The following is a 19,490-nucleotide window of genomic DNA, read 5'->3' as shown; positions in this document are numbered from 1 at the left end:
GCCTTGGGCATAGAGTCTGTGGCCGTTGATCTGGAAAATAAGGTTTTTCCCATCCCTATCTGGAAGAAGGATCAGAAGCAGTTTCCATTCACATGGGGTAGGCAGCACTACACATTTCGAGTTTTGCCCCAGGGCTGCATTAACTATCCTACCCTCCATAGTAACAGTTGGAAGGGACATGAATCATGCAGACAGTTTGCAGAATATTACACTGGTTTGCTCTCTCTGTTGATGCATCATGCGAATCGGACCAGATGAACATGGAAGGGAAAGCACAGTCAAGAGCGTGCTAAGATAGATATGCTCTGATAGGTCCAAGATAAATCCTATGAAGAATCGGGGCGTTGCCACATCAGTGAAGGGTTTAGGTTTCTGTGGTCTGTGACACGAATAAATGAGAAATCCCTACATCTTACCGTTCACCCCTCCAGGAAAGAAGCAGAATGCTTGGGGGGGGGGGTCTTCTTTGGGTTCTGAAGGCAGCATATTTAACCTGACCCATTTCCCCAGTGGCATGGAAGGATGTCAGCTGCAAGTAGACCACAGATGAGCAAAACGTTCTGCAGCAGGTCAGTCTGTGGTGTAAAAAAACCTTATTATTTGTACCATTTGATCCAGCGGACCCCAAAATGAAGGAGTCACTGGTCTGAATCATCCTGTGTGGAGCTTATGATGAGTGCTAATTAGGAGACTCAGAAGCTCCTGGTAATGTTACTTGATCGTATCAAGAGCCCAGGCAGCCAGAGCTGCCTATCGCGAGCGACATTCTGTCGGACTCAGCAAGTCATGTCAGGAGAGAGGGCATATGGAAGTGGCCATCCAGGGGCAGGTCCAAGCAAGGTCAGTACGAGTGAATGACACGAGTAAATGGCCCAGACCCCCATCAGCTCTCACTGGCACGTGTTACACTTATGGCTACCCAGGGGTGACGCGGAAAGCCAAGCAAATTTCACAAAGAGGTATTGGCTCGATATGATGCCTACAAGCCCAAAATACTTCTGTACCATGTCCAAGACTTCCAAGGGTACACTTGGCCATTTACACTGTGAAAGAAAGGGAGAGGTCCAAGGCACGATATTTGTGGATACATGACTCCATTGGCTTGTCAGGGGTCCCAGGAGAGAAAGACACTTTGCTTGTTCAACACCAACTTCAACAAAGGCCTTTGGGAAGTCAACAAGGCATCCTTGGCAGTGATTAGTAATTGGTGATGGGTTCGTTGAGGAGCGGACGGAGAGATGACTATGGAACGTGTCCTTTCACATTTAGTGGTTCGGATATAAGTCAGAGCTCAACGCTCCACACAACACATGGTCTGGCTCCCTAGAGCCTTGGTTATAAAGCTTCCAGCCATTCACCTCTTTTAAGCTGAGGATGACTACTCACGTGGAAGAGACTCACATCATAAACAAGAGAGACCAGACGAGCACGACAAAGCTCCAAAAGGGGCTGGAAACTGCGACCTACAGTTCCCTCTGGCTCTAAGAGTCCATGACAAAGGAGCCAAGGATGGGAATATTTCCCTCCTGTCCTGCCTTTCTCGCTAAAAGAGAGAAAGCTGTTAAAATGCAGATTTCTGGGCTCCACCATGGCATGGCACGGTCTGAGAGCTTGTATCTCCAGGAAGTTCCCAGAGGAGGTGAAGCTGTCCGATCAGAAACCACCCTCGGAGGGTCCCTGTCTCAGAGCAGCATGGACCCAGAGGCTGACCTTAGGGGCAGCCCTCCAGCCCCCCACACACAGGGTTCTCATGGCCGGCTTCAATGACGGAGGCCGGATACACTGTACTTCAGAGCCCTAGGCTTGGCGGTTCTATGATCTACGTTCAAATCCAGACCCTGTCGCCAAGCAGCTACGTGACCTTCACCTTGTGAGCCTCAAGTTTCTCACCTAAAATGAGAGTCCTCATAATATCAACCTTTCAGGGATATTGTGAAGATTTAACTAGATATACTGAAAAAACAAATGGGCATGGTGCTTGGCACAAAGTAAGCCCTTGGTAAATGAGGACACAACGGTGGCAGAAATGCTAGCGTTCTATAAACTGTAAAGTGCCAGCAAACAGAAGAGGCCGCCTTCCACTGGCAGGTCGCCTTTGTTTTTCGCTCCAACTCTCATCTTCCGGGACACAGAGGGGTAACATGAGGAGGGAAGCAAAGGAAAGAGACTATGCACTGGGGGGTTATGACTCCTCCCTCCCCACCCCTCTCCGCTCTTCCTTTATCCCTCCCACCTCTACTCTGCCCTTTTCTCCAAGCTCATCCTGTTTATAGTCAGACTTGGGACTTCCCCGGGAAACAGTTCCCCATTTCCTTCCCCACAGTGCCAAGCAAGGGTAAGCAGCCAAATTCTCTCCTCCCATCTCTATAGCACACGGGTCTATGCTTTCGTGGGATGACACGCTCACTGCCGTCAGCACCACGCCTGGCCCGGAACACTCACACAGACAATTTTTGTTGAATTAAATTGAATTCACAGAAATTAAGGAGAGAGGGTTTGGGTAGGCTCTGGTATTGCATCTGGGTCAGCACATGGCCCTGGATAAAACTTACCCTTTACACAGGCCTCAGTTTCCATCAAAGGAGATTTCCCTGACCTCTTCCAGCTTAAGGTTACAGCTGGGGCATCCTAGACAGAGATCTGAGTGGGGAGTTGGTACACCAGGGTGGCGGGCCCAAACATGCCACTAACTCACAGGGGAAAAGTCACAACCCCTCCCTGGGCCTCAGCTTTCTCATCTGCATTATGGGCTGATTTCTAAGTACCCTTCTCTCATTCGCAAGTCATGAGTTTCTAGAATATTTTATTCTAGGCCTCTTTGGGGCTCAAGATCAAAGCATTTAAGTAGTGTTTGACATGATGGGGAAGGAGTGTGTTTCCTTTTCTCCTGAAGTGACCACACTGTATTAGATGCCTCTCAGATCTTAGTGGGTGGAATCTCCCATAAAAACACACAGTAATAATGACCATTAATACTGCATGCAATCACTAAAGTTGCATTGTATTATTCTCAACTCAGACGGTATCTTTTTTTTTTTTTTTCAGACGGTATCTTTTAAACAAGAGTGCACCGATCCTTTAGCAAGAAAAAATGAAAGCAAAGGGGGACTACTGTCTGCGCCACTCACTCGAATCTTCTCTACACGCATTTTAACCCTAAAGCAAAGCGGCATAAGGTAGTGAAGACAGAATTGGATTTGGTTTTAAAAGCTATGGCTTCACTGCCAGGTTCTTTTACTTTCTAGCTGTGTGACTGCGGGCAAGTGACTCAACCTCTCTGAGCCTCAGTCTCCTCATCAGTGAATGCTTCTCCTCCCTCCTCCCAGGGTTGTTGCAAAGATCACCTAAGATAATGGATGTGAAAATCCATTGTAAACTGTAAAGCTCTCAGCAAACACAAGGCACTGCCATTATGGTAATAAAAAGCAAATGACACATGAATATTTCACAAGCACAGACTGGGACAGATTACTTGTAACATACCCCCATCTAATGGGGTTTTATAAATATATACTCCCTGCCCTTATTACGAACTTCCTAATAATCTCTTTCTAAAGCTCATCTTCCAACTCCTTTTGTCTCCTCTGTGTCTTCTTCTTAATATCTCCTCACACAGCTATTTATTACTGAACGCTGGGTGGCCGGTGGGGAGAGAGGGGTCAGAAAAACCCACACATCCATATTTTCTCTGGAGACGTAAACAAAATAAAGCAAGGACACCTCGATGCTAAGATATTAAAAAATAATGCATCTTCCTTGTGGGTCTGCCGCAGTTACTCCTATTAGTAATACTCAGTCTGAAATTAGGCTTAACAACCCCCTCCCCCCCCCGTAGCCTCAAATCCGTTCACAGGTGGCATTAATATAGAAGGGGAAGAAATAAGCTCAGATGCATTTTTTCTTTTTTTTTCTCCTCTTAAAAAAAAGTATAAATTTTATAAAGCCTTTTGGAGTCCCTCTTGGCTAAAGGAGAAATCCTTTTGCTATTAACTGCTCCTGCAGAGAGAGCTCGCTCGTTGCAAGATCATGATGAGGGTAAGCATTAATTAAATCTAACTGCGAGAGAATAATTATGTACACATATCCATCAGGGCAAGTTGTCACTATCCAGTAACAAAGTTGGATACAAACTCCATCAGCTGAACTGTCAGGCGGCTGTTAAAAGGATATAAATGTGTCCCAAAAGGATCATTTCGTTTAGGGGGGGAAAAATTGGATTGCAAAGGATTAATGAGGCGAGGGGTTTGTGTTTTCAATTGAATGTAAAATGCAAACCGAGGAAGTTGTGATATCATCATTTAACCTTAATGTTTAGCTACATTTGGATTTCTAACACGTGGTGGAGACAATTAGACCTTGTGCATCAAACCAGCATTTCCATCACGCCATGAGATGAAAGGTTGGATATCTTCAAGTTACACTGCACAAAAGTTTACAACAAAATCATAACATTTTGTTTACACATATGGCATATTCTTAATAATAATTAGGCAAGAAAACGCATGCAAATCCCACCAGGGTAATTCGGGGATTCAGGAGAGGGCCCTTTTTGTGTGGCTGCCTCTATGTCTGCTGGATTTTAGTCCAAACTCTGTCTGTATGTGTGCAGAGGCCCCACACAGGTGACAGGACAGCAAGTCTTGGCTGCAGGTGCTGCAAACAGGCCCAGCTACAATGTAGGAGCAGAGACAATGGTGTTGGAAGCAAGTCCAAGCGGACATCCAGGCTCCACCACTGACTGGCCACGTGGGCTTGGGCTACTGACTTCATGTCTCTGAACACCAACTTCCTTTATGAAATCGTGTTACAGAAGATTGGCTACAATAAGATATTTGAAAGCACCTAGAACAGTGACTGGCACAAAATAGGTAGGTAGCCAATTCTTGCTGCTGCTTCTACCAGACCTATGTCCCAAGGTAGCAAATAAACCACAATCTCAGGATCCGTTCCTTCCACACGGTCATCCTGGCTGGGGCAGTCATGGGTAGTGATGGTTTCCAGCCAAGGCAGGGAATAGGAAGCACACCTGGTTTCACTGCATGCTTGGTGGACAATGATCCTGATCAACACCAAGGTCGTTTATTCCAATGCACTTGGGACAATTGTTGGTTGACTGCCTACCTGTCTCCTCCTCCATAATTTGAGCTCCATAGGGGTGAGGACCTTGTGTGTCTGGTTTTCCACTGGCATCTCAGGACCTAGAATGATGGCTCACACTTGGTAGGAAGTCAGGTCAGAAACCCTGGGCAGGGATGCAGCAGGAAGGGCTGGAATCGGGAAATGGGAATCAGGTGCAACAGCAAAGAGACCAGCTAGGGAGGGACTCATTCTGTGCTGGAGACGACACCATAAGGATGGATGGTCTGACTCATCTGACTGTACTGGGACCACAGGAGCTAATCTTAGAATGAGGCCACAGTCTATGGGAGAGCGTGGCCATTCTGGGATGCTGTAATTATGGGGTAATGACTTAGTCTTGAGTTCTCAAGATCTTGTCAAGTTATTTTTAGGTAGTCTTGCCTGAAGGCATGACTTCTTCAAGACCTTTCCCCATCTTGGAATGTACACAGATTGCTATACATGCCAAAACATTCTGCTGAAAGGGACTGCCCTGCCCATCTCAGCCAACGTCTTTGGCAAGGTAATCAGGCTGACACAGACAGAGAAGGAGCTGGGCAATACAGCTATTCCCTGGAACTGTATTTTTCCAATTAGACCATACATAGGGCCTTTCTATTTCCAGAAGAGATCCTGACAAAATGGACTATTTCTATGGCCTGAAGATGAAATATGAAGAATATTGATTGTACCAAAGACTACTACTTTATCATGACAGTGAACATTCTTCTGGAAATGTTCCACTACAACCTCACCTACACACACTCCCATTTCCTTCCCCACAGACAAAACAAAACAAAAACACAAAAAATAAAATCAGCATGCACAGATTGCCTCTCCCTATTTCCACCTCTGATTGAAAGAACTCTCTCTCAGAGGGATAAAAATTAAACCACATTTAGTCATAAATTGCAAAGAGTCATCATTTAAAATAAAATAAAATTTCAGGAAATTGGGCCAAAGCCAGAAAACTGAGATCATAAAATGTCAAGACCCATAAAAAGAATTTCTTACTTCTTGTGAAAAATCTTTAAGCTCTAATTCTTGGGTGCAGAATTTTATATATGTTCATTTGATTACATTTTTAATAGTATAGTTTAATATTCTGTATACTGATTTTGCCAACTTGATCTAACAGGAAGGTTTCTATAAAAACATTCCTCTTTGATTATGCATTAGTCAATCTGTCATTGTTCTTCCCTCCATTTTTTCCTTTATATAATTTGAAGCTTTGTTGTTTCTGTATGTAACTACAGATTTCATTTGTCTCCCGGTGAACTGTTCCTTTTATGATTAATGACCCTCCTTATTCTTAAGAATTTTTTGTTTCTTGTTGTAAAGTTTACTTTGCCGTATATCTACTTCTCCCCAAGCTTCCATTTGATTAGTATTTGCCCAGTACATAGTTTCCTTTCCCTTCCCTATCAAACGTTCCGTATCTTTATGTTTTAGGAAGATCTCTGATAGACAGTGAGCAATTGGATTTTCCTTAGTGTAATCTATCTCTGAATTTTAGTTTCCAAATTGTATTTATTGTAATTACTAATGATTGAGTACTTATTTCTCCCATGTTACATTTTAGTCTCTTGTTGTTGTTGTTATTGTTTTAATTTGAATTCCAGTTAGTTAACATACCACATAATATTAGTTTCAGGTGTAGAATTTAGTGACTCAATACTTCCACACAACACCCAGTGCTCATCACAACTGCACTCAATCATCACCACCTATTAAACCCATCTCCCCATCCCTTCCGGTACCATCGGATCATTCTCTACAGTTAAGAGTCTATTTCTTGCTTAGAATCACTAGGAATCATTAGGAAAACACAAATCAAATCTACAATGAGATACCACCTCACTCCTGTCAGAATGACTAAAATTAACAACTCAGGAAACAACAGATGTTAGCGAAGATGCAGAGAAAGGGGAACCCTCTTACACTGTTCGTGGGAATGCAAGCTGGGGCAGCAACTTTGGAAAACAATATGGAGGTTCCTCAACAAGTTAAATATAGAACTACCCTACAATCCAGCAACATTATCTACAAGAGTCAAATTACAGAAAGAGCCCAAGTGTCCATGGATTGATGAATGAATAAAGAAGACGTGGTGTATAGAGAGAGAATGGAATATTACTCAGCCATAAATTAGAACAAAACCTTGGCATTTGCCATATCATGGATGGAGCTAGAGAGTATAACAGTAAGCAAAATCAGTCAGTCAGAGAAAGACATATACCGCATGAACTCACTCACATGTGGAATTTAAGGAACAACAACAACAAAATCCTAGGGAACAGAAGAGAGAGGCCAACGTTCTCTTTGTACTCTTGCTTTCTCTTTACCTTTATCCCACAACACCCTAGTGCCCGCTGGAATTACATGGCACCAGCTTCTAAGCTTGAAGCCTGAGCTCTTTGTTTCCTTCTCATTCTTTATACCTGAGGAGTCTCCTCTCTTGATCTTTGATAAATCTGCATTGCTTCAGAAGTTCCACTTTATTCAACGTGGGCATGCACGTGCACAGGTGGGCAAGCATATGGGTATGAAGCAGGAAAAAGGTGAGCTTTGCCTGCCGTTCTGTTGAAAATTTACCACATGCTTCCCCAATGTTCTTTTCACTTAGATACAGGAGCTTTTGTTATAAACAAAAACATGTTCATTTTTAAAAATATTCTAGAATTGGGACTTTCTGCCCAAAGTACTGAAGTTCAATATATAAATATGAAGCAGGAGCTTGATGGGAGAGTCCTACCTACTCAACCACACTCCCCTGCCTGCTCCCTGAATGCCTCTTTGGAGCACGGCTTGACAACTCTTGCTTGGGGTCCACGAGCTCTACCTCGTACCCTCAGGATGTTTAAGACGTCTGTCTCAAAAATGGGAAAATGCAAAGGCTTCTCTTTATAAAAATCTTCTAAGTGATTTACCCATTCAATTGCAGTGGATTCAGAAAAAGGCACAAGCTGCCAGCTTCTATGTGTTTTATCCAAATCCCCAACAGTCAGTCTTGCTTGCAGGGTATATGGCCCACATGATTCCACACATTCAAATGGTATGGAAAGAAGACAATGTTGTTAAGTCAGAGGACTTGGAATTCCATTCCTGGGTCTGCTAATTTCTTTCTGCGGCATGGATGAGGTCTTCCCATCCATCATTTTCTGTATCTACGGGCAGGACTGGATGACCTTGAAATTCATTTCCAACTCTGGTGGACTAAGACAACCTAACGGATTATTTCCCCCAATTGTGTGCCTGAAAGCCTGGGACAATGATGCCTCCAAGACATCCAGGGTTACCTATAGTCATCGAGCAAGTAGACAGTCAAGGGGTTAAATCTAGGATTCTCTCAGTCCATGTCTAAGATGTTTCCTTACACCAAGGAGTACAGGTCAAATCCAATCTGCTGCCTGTTTTTGGTGTGGTCCAGGCACGAACAAGTTTTTGCATCTTTCAGTGGTTCAAATGAATCAAAAGAAGAATATGTTAAGATGTGAAAATTATACAAAATTCACACTTTTAAAAAGTATCCATAAATGCATTCCATTGTTTTGATTAGTAGAACTCCATTAGAAAAAAAAATGGTACTCGGTTATTATTATTATATTTTGAACTTCGTCAGATTTGTGGAAAATTTTTTTCTCATTGTATAAGTGCCTACATAATTCTCAAGTTTGCCTCTTGGTCAGCAAAGCTTAAAATATTTCCTGTCTAGCCCTTTACTGAAAAAATCTGCTGACCCTGCATTAGACCATAGGGCCTTGCAAGGATGTAGCCAGGGTCCAAAATTGACTACCTTTCATATACCACAAGCCAGGCTGGATCAAACAGTGGCTTGCGATCCAAACCTCTTCAGCCCTGTTAAAAAAGGCTGGTTAGCAGAGGTGCAAAAATTATATGCAGTCTTTCAATCAGCTATAGATGCATTTGAATCTGGGATGTGATTTTCCCAGAACAGCTGTTTCACATTATATAAGTTCCCGTACAGATCTGAGCCTCCATTTTACCATCAGCAAACTGGGAATAATTATGCTTGCCTCAGGGGATTGTGCAGATCAGTCTAGGCTTTAATATAAGACAGAGGCTTAATAAAATATCAACACTGGTAGGTATTGGAAGAAACAACCCAATAGGGGTATCTGGGTAGATCAGTCGGTTAACATCTGACTCTTGGTTTTGGCTCAGGTCAGGAATTTAGGGTTGGGAGATCGAGCCTGGCATCGAGCTCTGTCCTGGGTATGGAGCCTGCCTGAGATTCTTTCTCTCCCTCTTCCTCTGCCTGTCCCTCACTCTCTCTTTCTAAAATAAATAAAAAAAAAAAACAACAACCCACAATGCAGTCCAGTATTTTGTCCCTTCATCCTTTAAGAGGTGAACTCTTACTTCCCCAGCCCTTGAATCTATGATGATCCTGTGACTTGCTTTGAGCAACAGAATGAAGCAGAAGGAATGACGTGTACCTTCCAGGTTTGGGCCTCAAAAAACTTGTATCTCCTATTCTTGCTGTTTCTGGAACCCTCTGCCGTTTGAACACACCTCTGATAGTTGGCTGACCACAAGTACATGACTGAGGTCAGACCAGAAGAACTTCCCAGCTGAGCCCAGTCCAAATGCTCAACTTGGATTAAAAGCCCCATAAATGGTGGCTGTCCTAAGTCACAGAGTTAGGGGTGTGTTATCACGCCATGACTCTAACACATCATCTGTGCCATTCCGATAAAAGACATATACTAGAGTTTTGACCTCAGGCCCCACCAGCACCACACACACAGCCTCGTGCTAAGGTCACTTATGATTGCCTCTCTATCCTGCCAGGCCAGCTGGAATCGACTAAGAGTCCCCTGACATATTTCAGACAGATAAGGAAAACCGCCTAGAGGAGACATACACTTTCAGCAACACCATCTTCTCCAAAAGACACACCAGACGTTTATGGAGGTGGCTGTGTTACTCTGATTACAGATCAGCTCTCCCAGACCTCAGCCCAACACAGGAATCACTGGGCCACTGGTGCCACTGGCCCTCTTGGGAAGGGCCTGAGGCCAAGGAAAGGAAAGTCAGGGTCCTGGGGAAAAGGCTTCTGCATCAAATAGGCATGGTATTCCCTGTCTCTGAAGATGCCAAGACTCTGATTTCAGGATGTAGCTACTTCAGAGTCCTGAAAGGAACGTGTCCACAAACAGCACATTCTCGTGATGGCCCTGGGACATAAGAATGGCAGGTATCCTTACATCTCCAGGTGCCGGGGGTGGAAACCCAATGAGATGAAGCAGTTTCCCTGAGGAACCAACTGCACTTAAGAGCTGGGGTTCCAGCCAGGGTTTTCTGAGTTCAAATACTGGACTTTTCAATAGACAACCATGCTTCCCCATCAGACTTATCATCAAAGACCTTTTAAGTCGGAGGAGACCTGTGGAAATTATCCAGCACATCACCTCTGCTTTCCAAATTAACAACAACAAAGATTTATTGGGTACTTGCCATGTTCGGTCTGGCCTGCTGAGCACTTTACATGCATGAACTCGAATCCCCCGGCCCCCCAGGAGGTGGCGGATTATACAAATTCTAGGTTGGGTGACACCACCGTAGCCCACAAAGTCACTTCCCAAAGTTGAGCGAATCAGAGGCAGACCTGGGATATGGATTCAATATCCACCTGACTTCCGAACCTGAGCTTGTTTCACAAAAACACACAGCCTCTTAGATGGGGACACTGAGGCCCGGAGGGCTGAAGGTCCTGTCCAAGATCACATGGCCCGTGTGATTAATTTTCCATTAATCCATCCAGCATTAACTGAGCATCTGCTATTTGTCAGGAGCTGGGCTAGTCAATGAAAACACAGGTATGACCTGGACATAGCCACTGCACTTCATGAGTTTAATTAAGGGAGAAGAGAGGTGGCCATAAATTACTCTAATAAAAGGTAATAAATGACAAATATCACAAGGCAGACGGAGAATAGGTTATCAGAGGTTCTGGCTCCTTTATCCTCCCTGACAGATATACTCCGATACACTTTTTCACTGCAAGACACTGTCCTCAAAAGGTGGGCCTATGTAAATATATATATATATACACACACACACACACATACATACACACACATATATATGTTTTTCTGTATATATATTTACATATATATATATATATATATATGTTCTTCTGTATATTGGTAACTGGCTATAAATTATTCACTTAGTTGGAGGAAAATATTCAGAAACATTCATGGCTTTAAATTATCTGCCATCCTGGGTTGTTGTAATGCTTAAATATTGAACAGGTAGCCCCAGAGTCCATCTTTATGTCTCTGGTTTGCATCTTTGTTCCCTAAACCTCTCTTCCCACTTAGCAGCCTTCCCTTTCCACCAGGAAAGTTTGGGTGGCGGTCCTTGCCCTTTTTGCCAAAGCAAGTCTTGAAGCTGCATAATCACAGAATGAATGAAGTTCTGCTGGAAACCATGAGATTGTCCCAGGAAGATGGGGAGGACTGAGATGTCAGCTCTCTGGGGTCGGGACCTTTGTCTGGGATGAAATTGTTCTTTTTTCCTCCACCTCCATACCATGTCTTGTGCTGGCTGTTCCTCCCCATCCCCACGGCCACATGCCAAAAGCCCCCTCGCCCTTCCAAACAATGCCTTAAGGGGACTTTCTTTGTGAAGTCTTCAAATTTGTCCCAAATGAAAAGCATACATACTTTCTGCCAGCCCACAAGAACAGGGCATGGCTCCCTGAGGTCAGAGGATGTCCTGACTCTTGTCCTGGTGCAGAGATGCCTCACCTTCCAGAGTCTTCTAGTCCCAGAACACCCTCACAGCAGCAGTGAGATACAGAAACACTCGACAATGCACGATAAGCTACAACCATTTCCTTCCAGGATCTAGACTATACTGATCCTATTTCAAAGCTTGAGGACCTTACCCAGACTAACTGGGAGTAAAATCCAAGTCATCTGGCAACTGCAATGTGGGCTCTACTTGAGCCCTGAGGTCACAGTTCCATTGTCTACTGGCTGGATAAACTTGGGCAAGTCACTTAACCAAAGTTTGAACTCCCTCTTTTGTAGACTGAGACAATTACATCCTTACCTTATGGGATCTGGGGAAGCTTTTCAGTGAGATAATAATACATGATGAGCACAGTCCTTAAAATGTACTAAATGCTCAGAAGATGCCCATGGATCTCATTAACCATTTGTATTCTACGATACTCCCATCTATCTGGGAGTTCTTTATTATTCTATGCCCATTCCGTTACACATTGGAGCTACAGAGAGACATAAATCACTGTCTTTCCCATCATTGGACTGTCAGAGCTGGGGAGGGAGACAGATGGGTCCACACATATTTACAATGGATTGTGATAAAGGCAGAGACAGAAAGCAGCACCGGGCCGCATGTGCCCAGACAAAGGAGTGGCTCACTAGCCAGAGGGGAGGGCTGAGGATGGGCAGAGGGTGTCTTCTTCACAGAGGAGACTTTGAAACTGAATTCTGAAAAATGAGTAGAAACCTGCTGCCCGGGGTAGAAAGAGGGGAGAAAAGGAGGGGGTTTTAGGCAGAACAAGATCTGTGCACAGACTTGGAAAGCAAGGCAGGTTGGCTAAATGGAAAAATGGCCAGTGTGCCGGAAGCCACAGAATGCAGAGGCTTGAACCTGGAGTGAGCGAGGGACAGGCTGGACCCAGGCCAGGAATGAGCCTGTGTATCCGACTGTGGCAACTTTTTACCATGTTCCCTTCACCTTCCAGATTCTGACTTCTAAAATGAGTAAGTATACCCCTAATGGGTAAGGATATGGATACAAATAAGAGAAATAATGAAACAGTTATGATAAAAATAAAACAACGGAGGACACATGTTCAATGTGCACCTTTTGCTGGGCTCTACGCTCACCACTGTACAAGCATTGTTTCATTTGTTCTTACAGAAACCCTCTGAAGGTGGTAGAGTACAAGCTTGGTTCTTCTTCCTGGGGCATCACTACTGCCTAAAGACTTGAGAAAATGTTAAATAATTTAACTGAAAAAAATAAGGTAACATAATTTATGAAATTGAATGCCGTGGTTTTTAGGTTTTTGGTTTTAGGTGTCTGGTTTTGGAATTTGGGGTTTATGACTAATGTCTTTTGAGTGCAGCTATGGGATCCTTTGGGAGTGTGCTGATTCTCACCTGTCTTCAGGAAGTCTTCATCACAAAAGCTTGAGATGCCCCAAAAGGCAAGTGACAGCCGATCAGGGAAATGTTGTAGGCAGGAGAGTGACATGGCCAGATTTAGTGTGTTTGCAAAAGATTGCTCCAGCCACCGGGGTGAAAGATGGATTTGTGGATGAAGGGGCTGTTGCAGGACTCCAGACGAGGAATAATGAAACCTCAGCCAGCTCGGAGGCAGTGGCCCAGAGAGCACGGGGCGGAACTGGGAGCTGGGAGCTGGGAGCCGGGAGCTGGAAGCCTCTGCAGGCTGTGTGAGCAGAACCCTGCTGAGTGATAACATTAGTTACTCCTTATTAAGTCAGCCGTCCAAGTGCCAGGTCCTGAGTTACACATTTCGCAGGTATTATCCACAACCCATCTATTACGTTGGTATAACTAGCACCATTTTACAGATGGGAAAACTGAGGCTAACACAGCTTCACTTGCTTAAGCTCATTCAGTTAGTCCATGGTAGGTAGTTCCAGTTCAAACACAAAAGTCCCACTTTTAAACCACTAGCTATACTTTAGGAACTTCGAGAAGCTCTTTGTCACATCACAAGCAATCTCTCCCTGCTTTATTTTTTCTCTAACACATTCACTGTCCACTTCCTGTGGACGTGGGGGTCTGCCTGCCCAACACCTGCCTCATAAAACCCTGCTGGAGTCCCCCGCTGCTTTTCTCCATCCACCTAAGGAGGATGCACTTGAGCATCTACGAGGGCTCTCCGGAGGAAGCCAGAGCCACAGAAACACATAGGTGCTGCTTTGAACCACGTGCTCCACTCCACGATCCCGGTTCTCCATTGCCCACTCCATCTGCTGTGAACCGCTGGGCACCACGGCCTGGGCACGAAGCCCACGGAAGCAGAGAGAGGCCAGGTGCTGCCACTCTGGGCCAGAAGGCCCGATGCCACCTCCGCAGGCAGAGGAAAGAGCTGGGCAGTGAAAGAAAGACCGAGATTCCAGACCCTCACACTGCATCTGGGGCTTCCGACAGTCTGTGCAGCTGGACGGAGCGCTTTCAACACTACACGTCTAGGGTCGTTTCTGTTCTTCTAGATGAGAGTAAATATCCCAAGGAGAAATACAGAATCTGTGGTCAAGACGGTTTCCCAGATGTGGAGGTAAACAAAGAAGCTCAGCTCTCTGTTCTATAGGACTTCCCAGGGTCTTCAAAAGTCGAAGACGCATTCGTGAGTTTCCAAGAGGCAGAAGGACAATGCAGAATTTCTATCACTTTTATAGGCCATGGAGTTCTTCAGTCCAAGAAAATCTTGAGGAGCCGTGGTGGTAAGCGTGTGAGCTGGGAACTGCAGGGCTGGCTCATGCTATCCTTAGTCTCTCTTGCAAAAAAAAAAAAAAATCTTATCCAATAGTGGCAGTAAAATCACAAGCACAATGTTATTAAGCCATTTTGAAAATTGCCTTAACAGCATCCACTTGAGCACATTTAATGTGCTATCCATCAGTGAGTCTATCTCTAGGGGAAACAAGATTCCCTGGAGGTCTGTACCAAGAGGCTCTGGTTTATCCTGGATCCCTCCTACCTCGGTAATTCAAAAGTTAGAAAACGGAGTCACTCTCGAATGATCTTTGAGGTTAATACACTCATTTATTCCACAAATATTTATTAAGCACGTTCTGCACATTCTCTGTGTTAGGTTTATGAATATGAAACACATTTTTTTCAGAAGAAGATAGTAAATAAGCAAACAGACCAAAATAATTTTAGACCACAATATTATAGAACAAGTGAAAAAAGGGTTACAAAGGGGTAGAAAGCAATGAGGCTGGGTGGTCATGGAAGGTGTTTGGAGGAGCTTGTATCTGAGCTCAGAGCTGAACGGTGGGAGAAGAGCCAGGACAGCAGCCGGGGCGGGGGGTGTAAACAGACACAGCGAGAGGAAGACAGCAAGTTGTCAGAGTCAAATGTGGGGAGCCATTTGCTGGGATCCTGCAATCAGAAGGAAGGCAGTACGGCTGGATCACGAGGAAATGCAAAGTGAGTCAAGAGACCAGGAGCCAGATCCAGATGGAACAGGAGATTGGCAAGGAGTTTGGGTTGTAATCTAAGGACAACAGGAAACCGCTGAATGATTTAATCAGAAAGAGACCTTCTCTGGTATATGTCTCTAAAAAGATTACTCTGGCAACTTTGAGCAGACGGAATCTCAAGGAGGGCATAGCTGCCAGCAGGGGGAGAGAGATGGCAATGGTCATAAGGGTAGTGAAGAAAGAGGGGACAGATTTGAGATATGTTTAGGGAAAAAATGCATTTCTTCTCACTTTAGTTCTCTTACGCCCAATTTGATTCTTAAATTGAAATAACTTGATATCCAATCATCATTTAAGTCAAACAGATTTTCATTAATAAGCAAATTCTGAAATTCTGCCCAAAGAGTGAAGGCCAAGTTTGATGGCCAAGTTTGATGCCCCACCACCACCAAAAAAAATTCCATGTGGCATTGTTTATGGCACTGTTTAATGGTAAAATTACCAGAAACAGCCCAAATGCCCAAGAATAGAAGAGTGGAGTCCTCATTAAGACAGTTACGGTGCAAAAGAGGGACTTGAGGGGGAAGAATTCAGTAGTATAACTAATGTTTCGGATAGAACACTAAGGAAATGAATTCAGACTGGCAATAAGAACAGAGGGAGGTTATGGACTGGGAGTCACTTGTACTCACGGGAGCTGTATTTGCAGGGAGGATCTAAGGGGGAATTCTTGGTGAATGATGGAAGACAAAAGATGGATAGGTAAGGCTGAATGACACTACGAGTGACCCGGAACAAATGTAAGATAGGACAAATACAGAACAGTATTTATTCCGCTCCCAACACACATAAGCTGAGCATTCCGTGCTGTCTGCATTCACTGCCTTATCTGACCTTCACAGCAGCACTCTGGAGTAGGGATTGACAACCCATTGTGCAGAAGAGGAGACTGAGCCTCGGAGACATCCAGGGGCTCTTTGAAAGCCATACAAGTTGAAGTTGACTGGGCTGGGGTTATCGCTGGATGCTGCTGAAACCTCAAAGCAACTCACTCACCATTATGCCTCAGTTCAACCTGGGGTGTATCATGTGAATTCCAAAAAGCAACGCCATCATCAACATCTGCCTTGATTTCTGACCTCAGTTTACTGGGAAGATCCTTGGTTTTTCACAGGGTTCAGGATTTCATAGGATAGTTTGGGAATACAAGTAGGACCTTGTTAGTTGGGAATACAGTGGTTTAGTTAAAAAGTTTGGAACTCAGCCAGATTAACTCTTTCTGGCTCTCCTACTTACTAGAGCATCCCCTGGGACAAGTTATGGCAGCTCCTTGTGCCTTTGTGATAGCATCTGTAAAATGGGAATTGCCACAGTACCTCCTACAGAGTGTTGCTGAGAATCAAGCATAAAAAGAGGTATATAGCACTTAACCCACTGCCTAGAGTAAGTAAGCGTCCATAAATGAAAACAATTTCTCATAGGGTTAGATGGGTCATTTAAGGCAGGGAGAAGAGCATGGAAAGAAACATTGAAGTGGAACACACAGATTTAGGTGGCACAGCAGAGACACGAGAGCTCGGCAATGGTCTTGAATGTCCTTTCCACAAGCCCAAAGACTTCTAAAGGCACTGGGCGGCCACTAAAGCTCTGGGAGAAGAGGAGTGACGTCATCAGAACTAAGTTCATAGGAACTAGAGACATGAGAGACCAGAAGAAGAGAGGAGCTGGCGGCTACTGAGTGAACGTAAAGAGAAGGGAAGGGATTTGGACGCCAAGCAATGATAAGGGGGTTCATCCCACCCACAAGTCATACAGATGACCAGAAAGAAAAAAAAAAAAAAGAAAAGGAGGTGATGATGGAGATAATGAGGAAGAGGAGGAGAAGAGAACGGGAAGAGGAGGAGGAGATGGAGAAGGAAGGAATGACCTGTTTTTTATCGCATGCTGGATTGTGCACTGGGCTAAGATACCATAACACTCCTGCAAGAGGGGAGTGGCGGGGAGAAGTACAGCGACCTGCCCACGGCGACGTGATGGTCCATTCCCATCTCAGATGAGGCAGCAGGAGCTCAGAGACACTTGGCTCCCCACCCAGGGGCACTGGTCTGCAGTCTGCAAGCCTCAGCTGAGATGACTGATCGGGGACATCGTGGCACGACTCTGGGAGTACAGGGCAGCAAGGGAAGGGGGCGCAGCTCTTCCTGGTGCCTTCGGAACCTGGGAACAGCCCGCTGACACCGTGGCAAGCGGTGCTGGTAGGGCCTACCTCGAGACTTGCTCCTCCGCTTCCGCTTCCCTGCCGAGGCCCTGCGCGGGGCTGGCTGCAGCTGACCGATCTCGATGGGTGTGTTAGCGCGGAAACTCTCCTTGAACTTCTGCATCAGGGACTCCACTGTCTCCTGCGTCGCCTCAGCTGCTGCTACAGGGTGGGCAATGGGGCTGAGGTTAGGGCTTGGCCCACCCCCAGCCCATGGAGGACTGGGCCTGGCCACCCTGAGTCCCTGGAGCTCCCTCCCTGACCCACGATGATACGGAAGCCCACAGACACCAGTAGCTGTTGGCTCCCTCACTTATGCATTCAACACACAGTGTGTTCCAGGCAGCGCTCAAGCCCTTGAGATAGGGTGGTGAAAAGTCAGACACAATCCATGATTCAAGGGATTCATAGCTTGGAAGGACACATATTGAGGCATTCCCAACATTGCAATATGTTTGGGATAGGAGAGTACAGAGTATCAGAGTGGTACCAAGAAGGGTCCTTTCACCCATCTGGGGAGTCAAGGCAGGCTTCCTGGAGGAGGCGCTATTTATACAGACATCTTAAGGGTGAATAGGCATTAATTAGCAAAGAGCATAGAATCAGGGTAGGGTTACTACAGAGATTTGATAAGAAAGATTGCCTGGGTAGGAGGAGAGGCAGGCGCAAAGATCCGAAGCCACAAAGAGCAGGGTGCTTAAGCAAGTGACGGGAATTTAGTGTGGCTCCAAGGGAGCAGGAGAAGACCCGACGAGGCCAGAGAGGCAGATCACTATCAGTCACAGAGGGGTTTGGAACACATCCTAATGGAGATAGTTGTTCACTGAAAATTCACAGAAAACTGGCATGTTCAACGTAAGTCCTTTCGATGATAATTCCTAATGAGAGTGTGGAGAATACACGCAGAGGCCTTCTCCTTGCTCCTGCGGTAGCCAGCCAAAGGTCATGACAGCCTGCACCACAGCAGTGGCAGCGAAGGAAGAGGGTGGCCCATTTGAGGAGATAAAACTACAGTACTGTGACATGGAGGTCACTGGGTACGACAGCCCAACTTCACTGTAGGGAAATTAAGCCCCGCCCCCCAAGCAAGGTGTAGGACTCATTCCAAGCAAGCAATTGGCAAAGTCAAGCCTTCTAACTCCCAGTCCAATGCTCCATTTTTATCAATACCCTTGGTGGATTTGTTAGTAGCCTCATTCCTATAAAGTTTCAAAATCGAGACTGGTAGAAAGTTCCAGAGAATGGTAACAGTAAGGTCGGAAGGGCAGAGAGAAAAAGGTGGAAGATAAAAGGAGAAAAAAAAAAGGCAGAGAAGCTCAAGAAGGAAGGAGAGGGGCAACATAAAAGGCAAGGAGAGGAAACGGGAAAGAAGCAAAGGAAATTGTCTACATGGCCTCACTGCCTTTGTTCTGAGAAATTCCCGAAGAGAGTCCCAACTTTGAAATCTTCAAGCTTAGCCCTCCCTCCATCTATGTCTCTAGAGGCAAGAACGCTTCTTCAGTTTGAGCTACCCACTGTCTGAGGCCAGAAGATGGTATATGCAAAAGATTCCTGTTCCTTTGAAGGGATTTCACCAGACTGGACAAAGAAGGCTTCTGAACATCCCCACCCCAATTTCTACAGAGCTCCTGCTTTTCCAGGTAAGGTTTTTGGTTTAGACAGATGTACTTGGGGCATAGCTCATATCCAGGCAGCTGGTTTGGGTGCTGGGCTCTGTGAAAAGCTCTGTCTTTGAGGACAGAGGGGGAATCTATGTTTACCTAAGGAAAAGACAATTGACAATACAGACGGACCGTAGAGTGGATTTATAACTTCCTCACTTGCCTGTCTTGCTGTCTTCCTAGATATCTCCGTTAGGTCTACCTAAAGGTGAACTGAGAAGAACGACCCAGACATGGGACACCTACTCCAAGCCTACCATGCACAGCT

At 45.2% G+C, this 19,490-nt stretch overlaps 1 protein-coding gene across 3 annotated transcripts in view; it reads right to left on the bottom strand.

Annotated features, from left to right (window-relative positions):
* ASTN2 (astrotactin 2) overlaps window positions 1-19,490 on the bottom strand; it is an 875,241-nt gene that overhangs the window by 596,909 nt on the left and 258,842 nt on the right. For 2 of the 3 annotated variants that reach the window (XM_046023052.1, XM_046023053.1), the window contains exon 4: window positions 17,571-17,723. The exons of the other annotated variant lie outside the window; for it this stretch is intronic. In XM_046023052.1, the coding sequence (XP_045879008.1) occupies window positions 17,571-17,723 (153 nt within the window). The remainder of the gene's footprint in view (window positions 1-17,570; window positions 17,724-19,490) is intronic. 3 annotated transcript variants of the gene reach the window in all.

This window comes from Meles meles, chromosome 11, assembly GCF_922984935.1.
Source record: "Meles meles chromosome 11, mMelMel3.1 paternal haplotype, whole genome shotgun sequence".
Classification (NCBI taxonomy): Eukaryota; Metazoa; Chordata; class Mammalia; order Carnivora; family Mustelidae; genus Meles; species Meles meles.
This window is presented reverse-complemented; position numbering and strand designations above follow the sequence as displayed.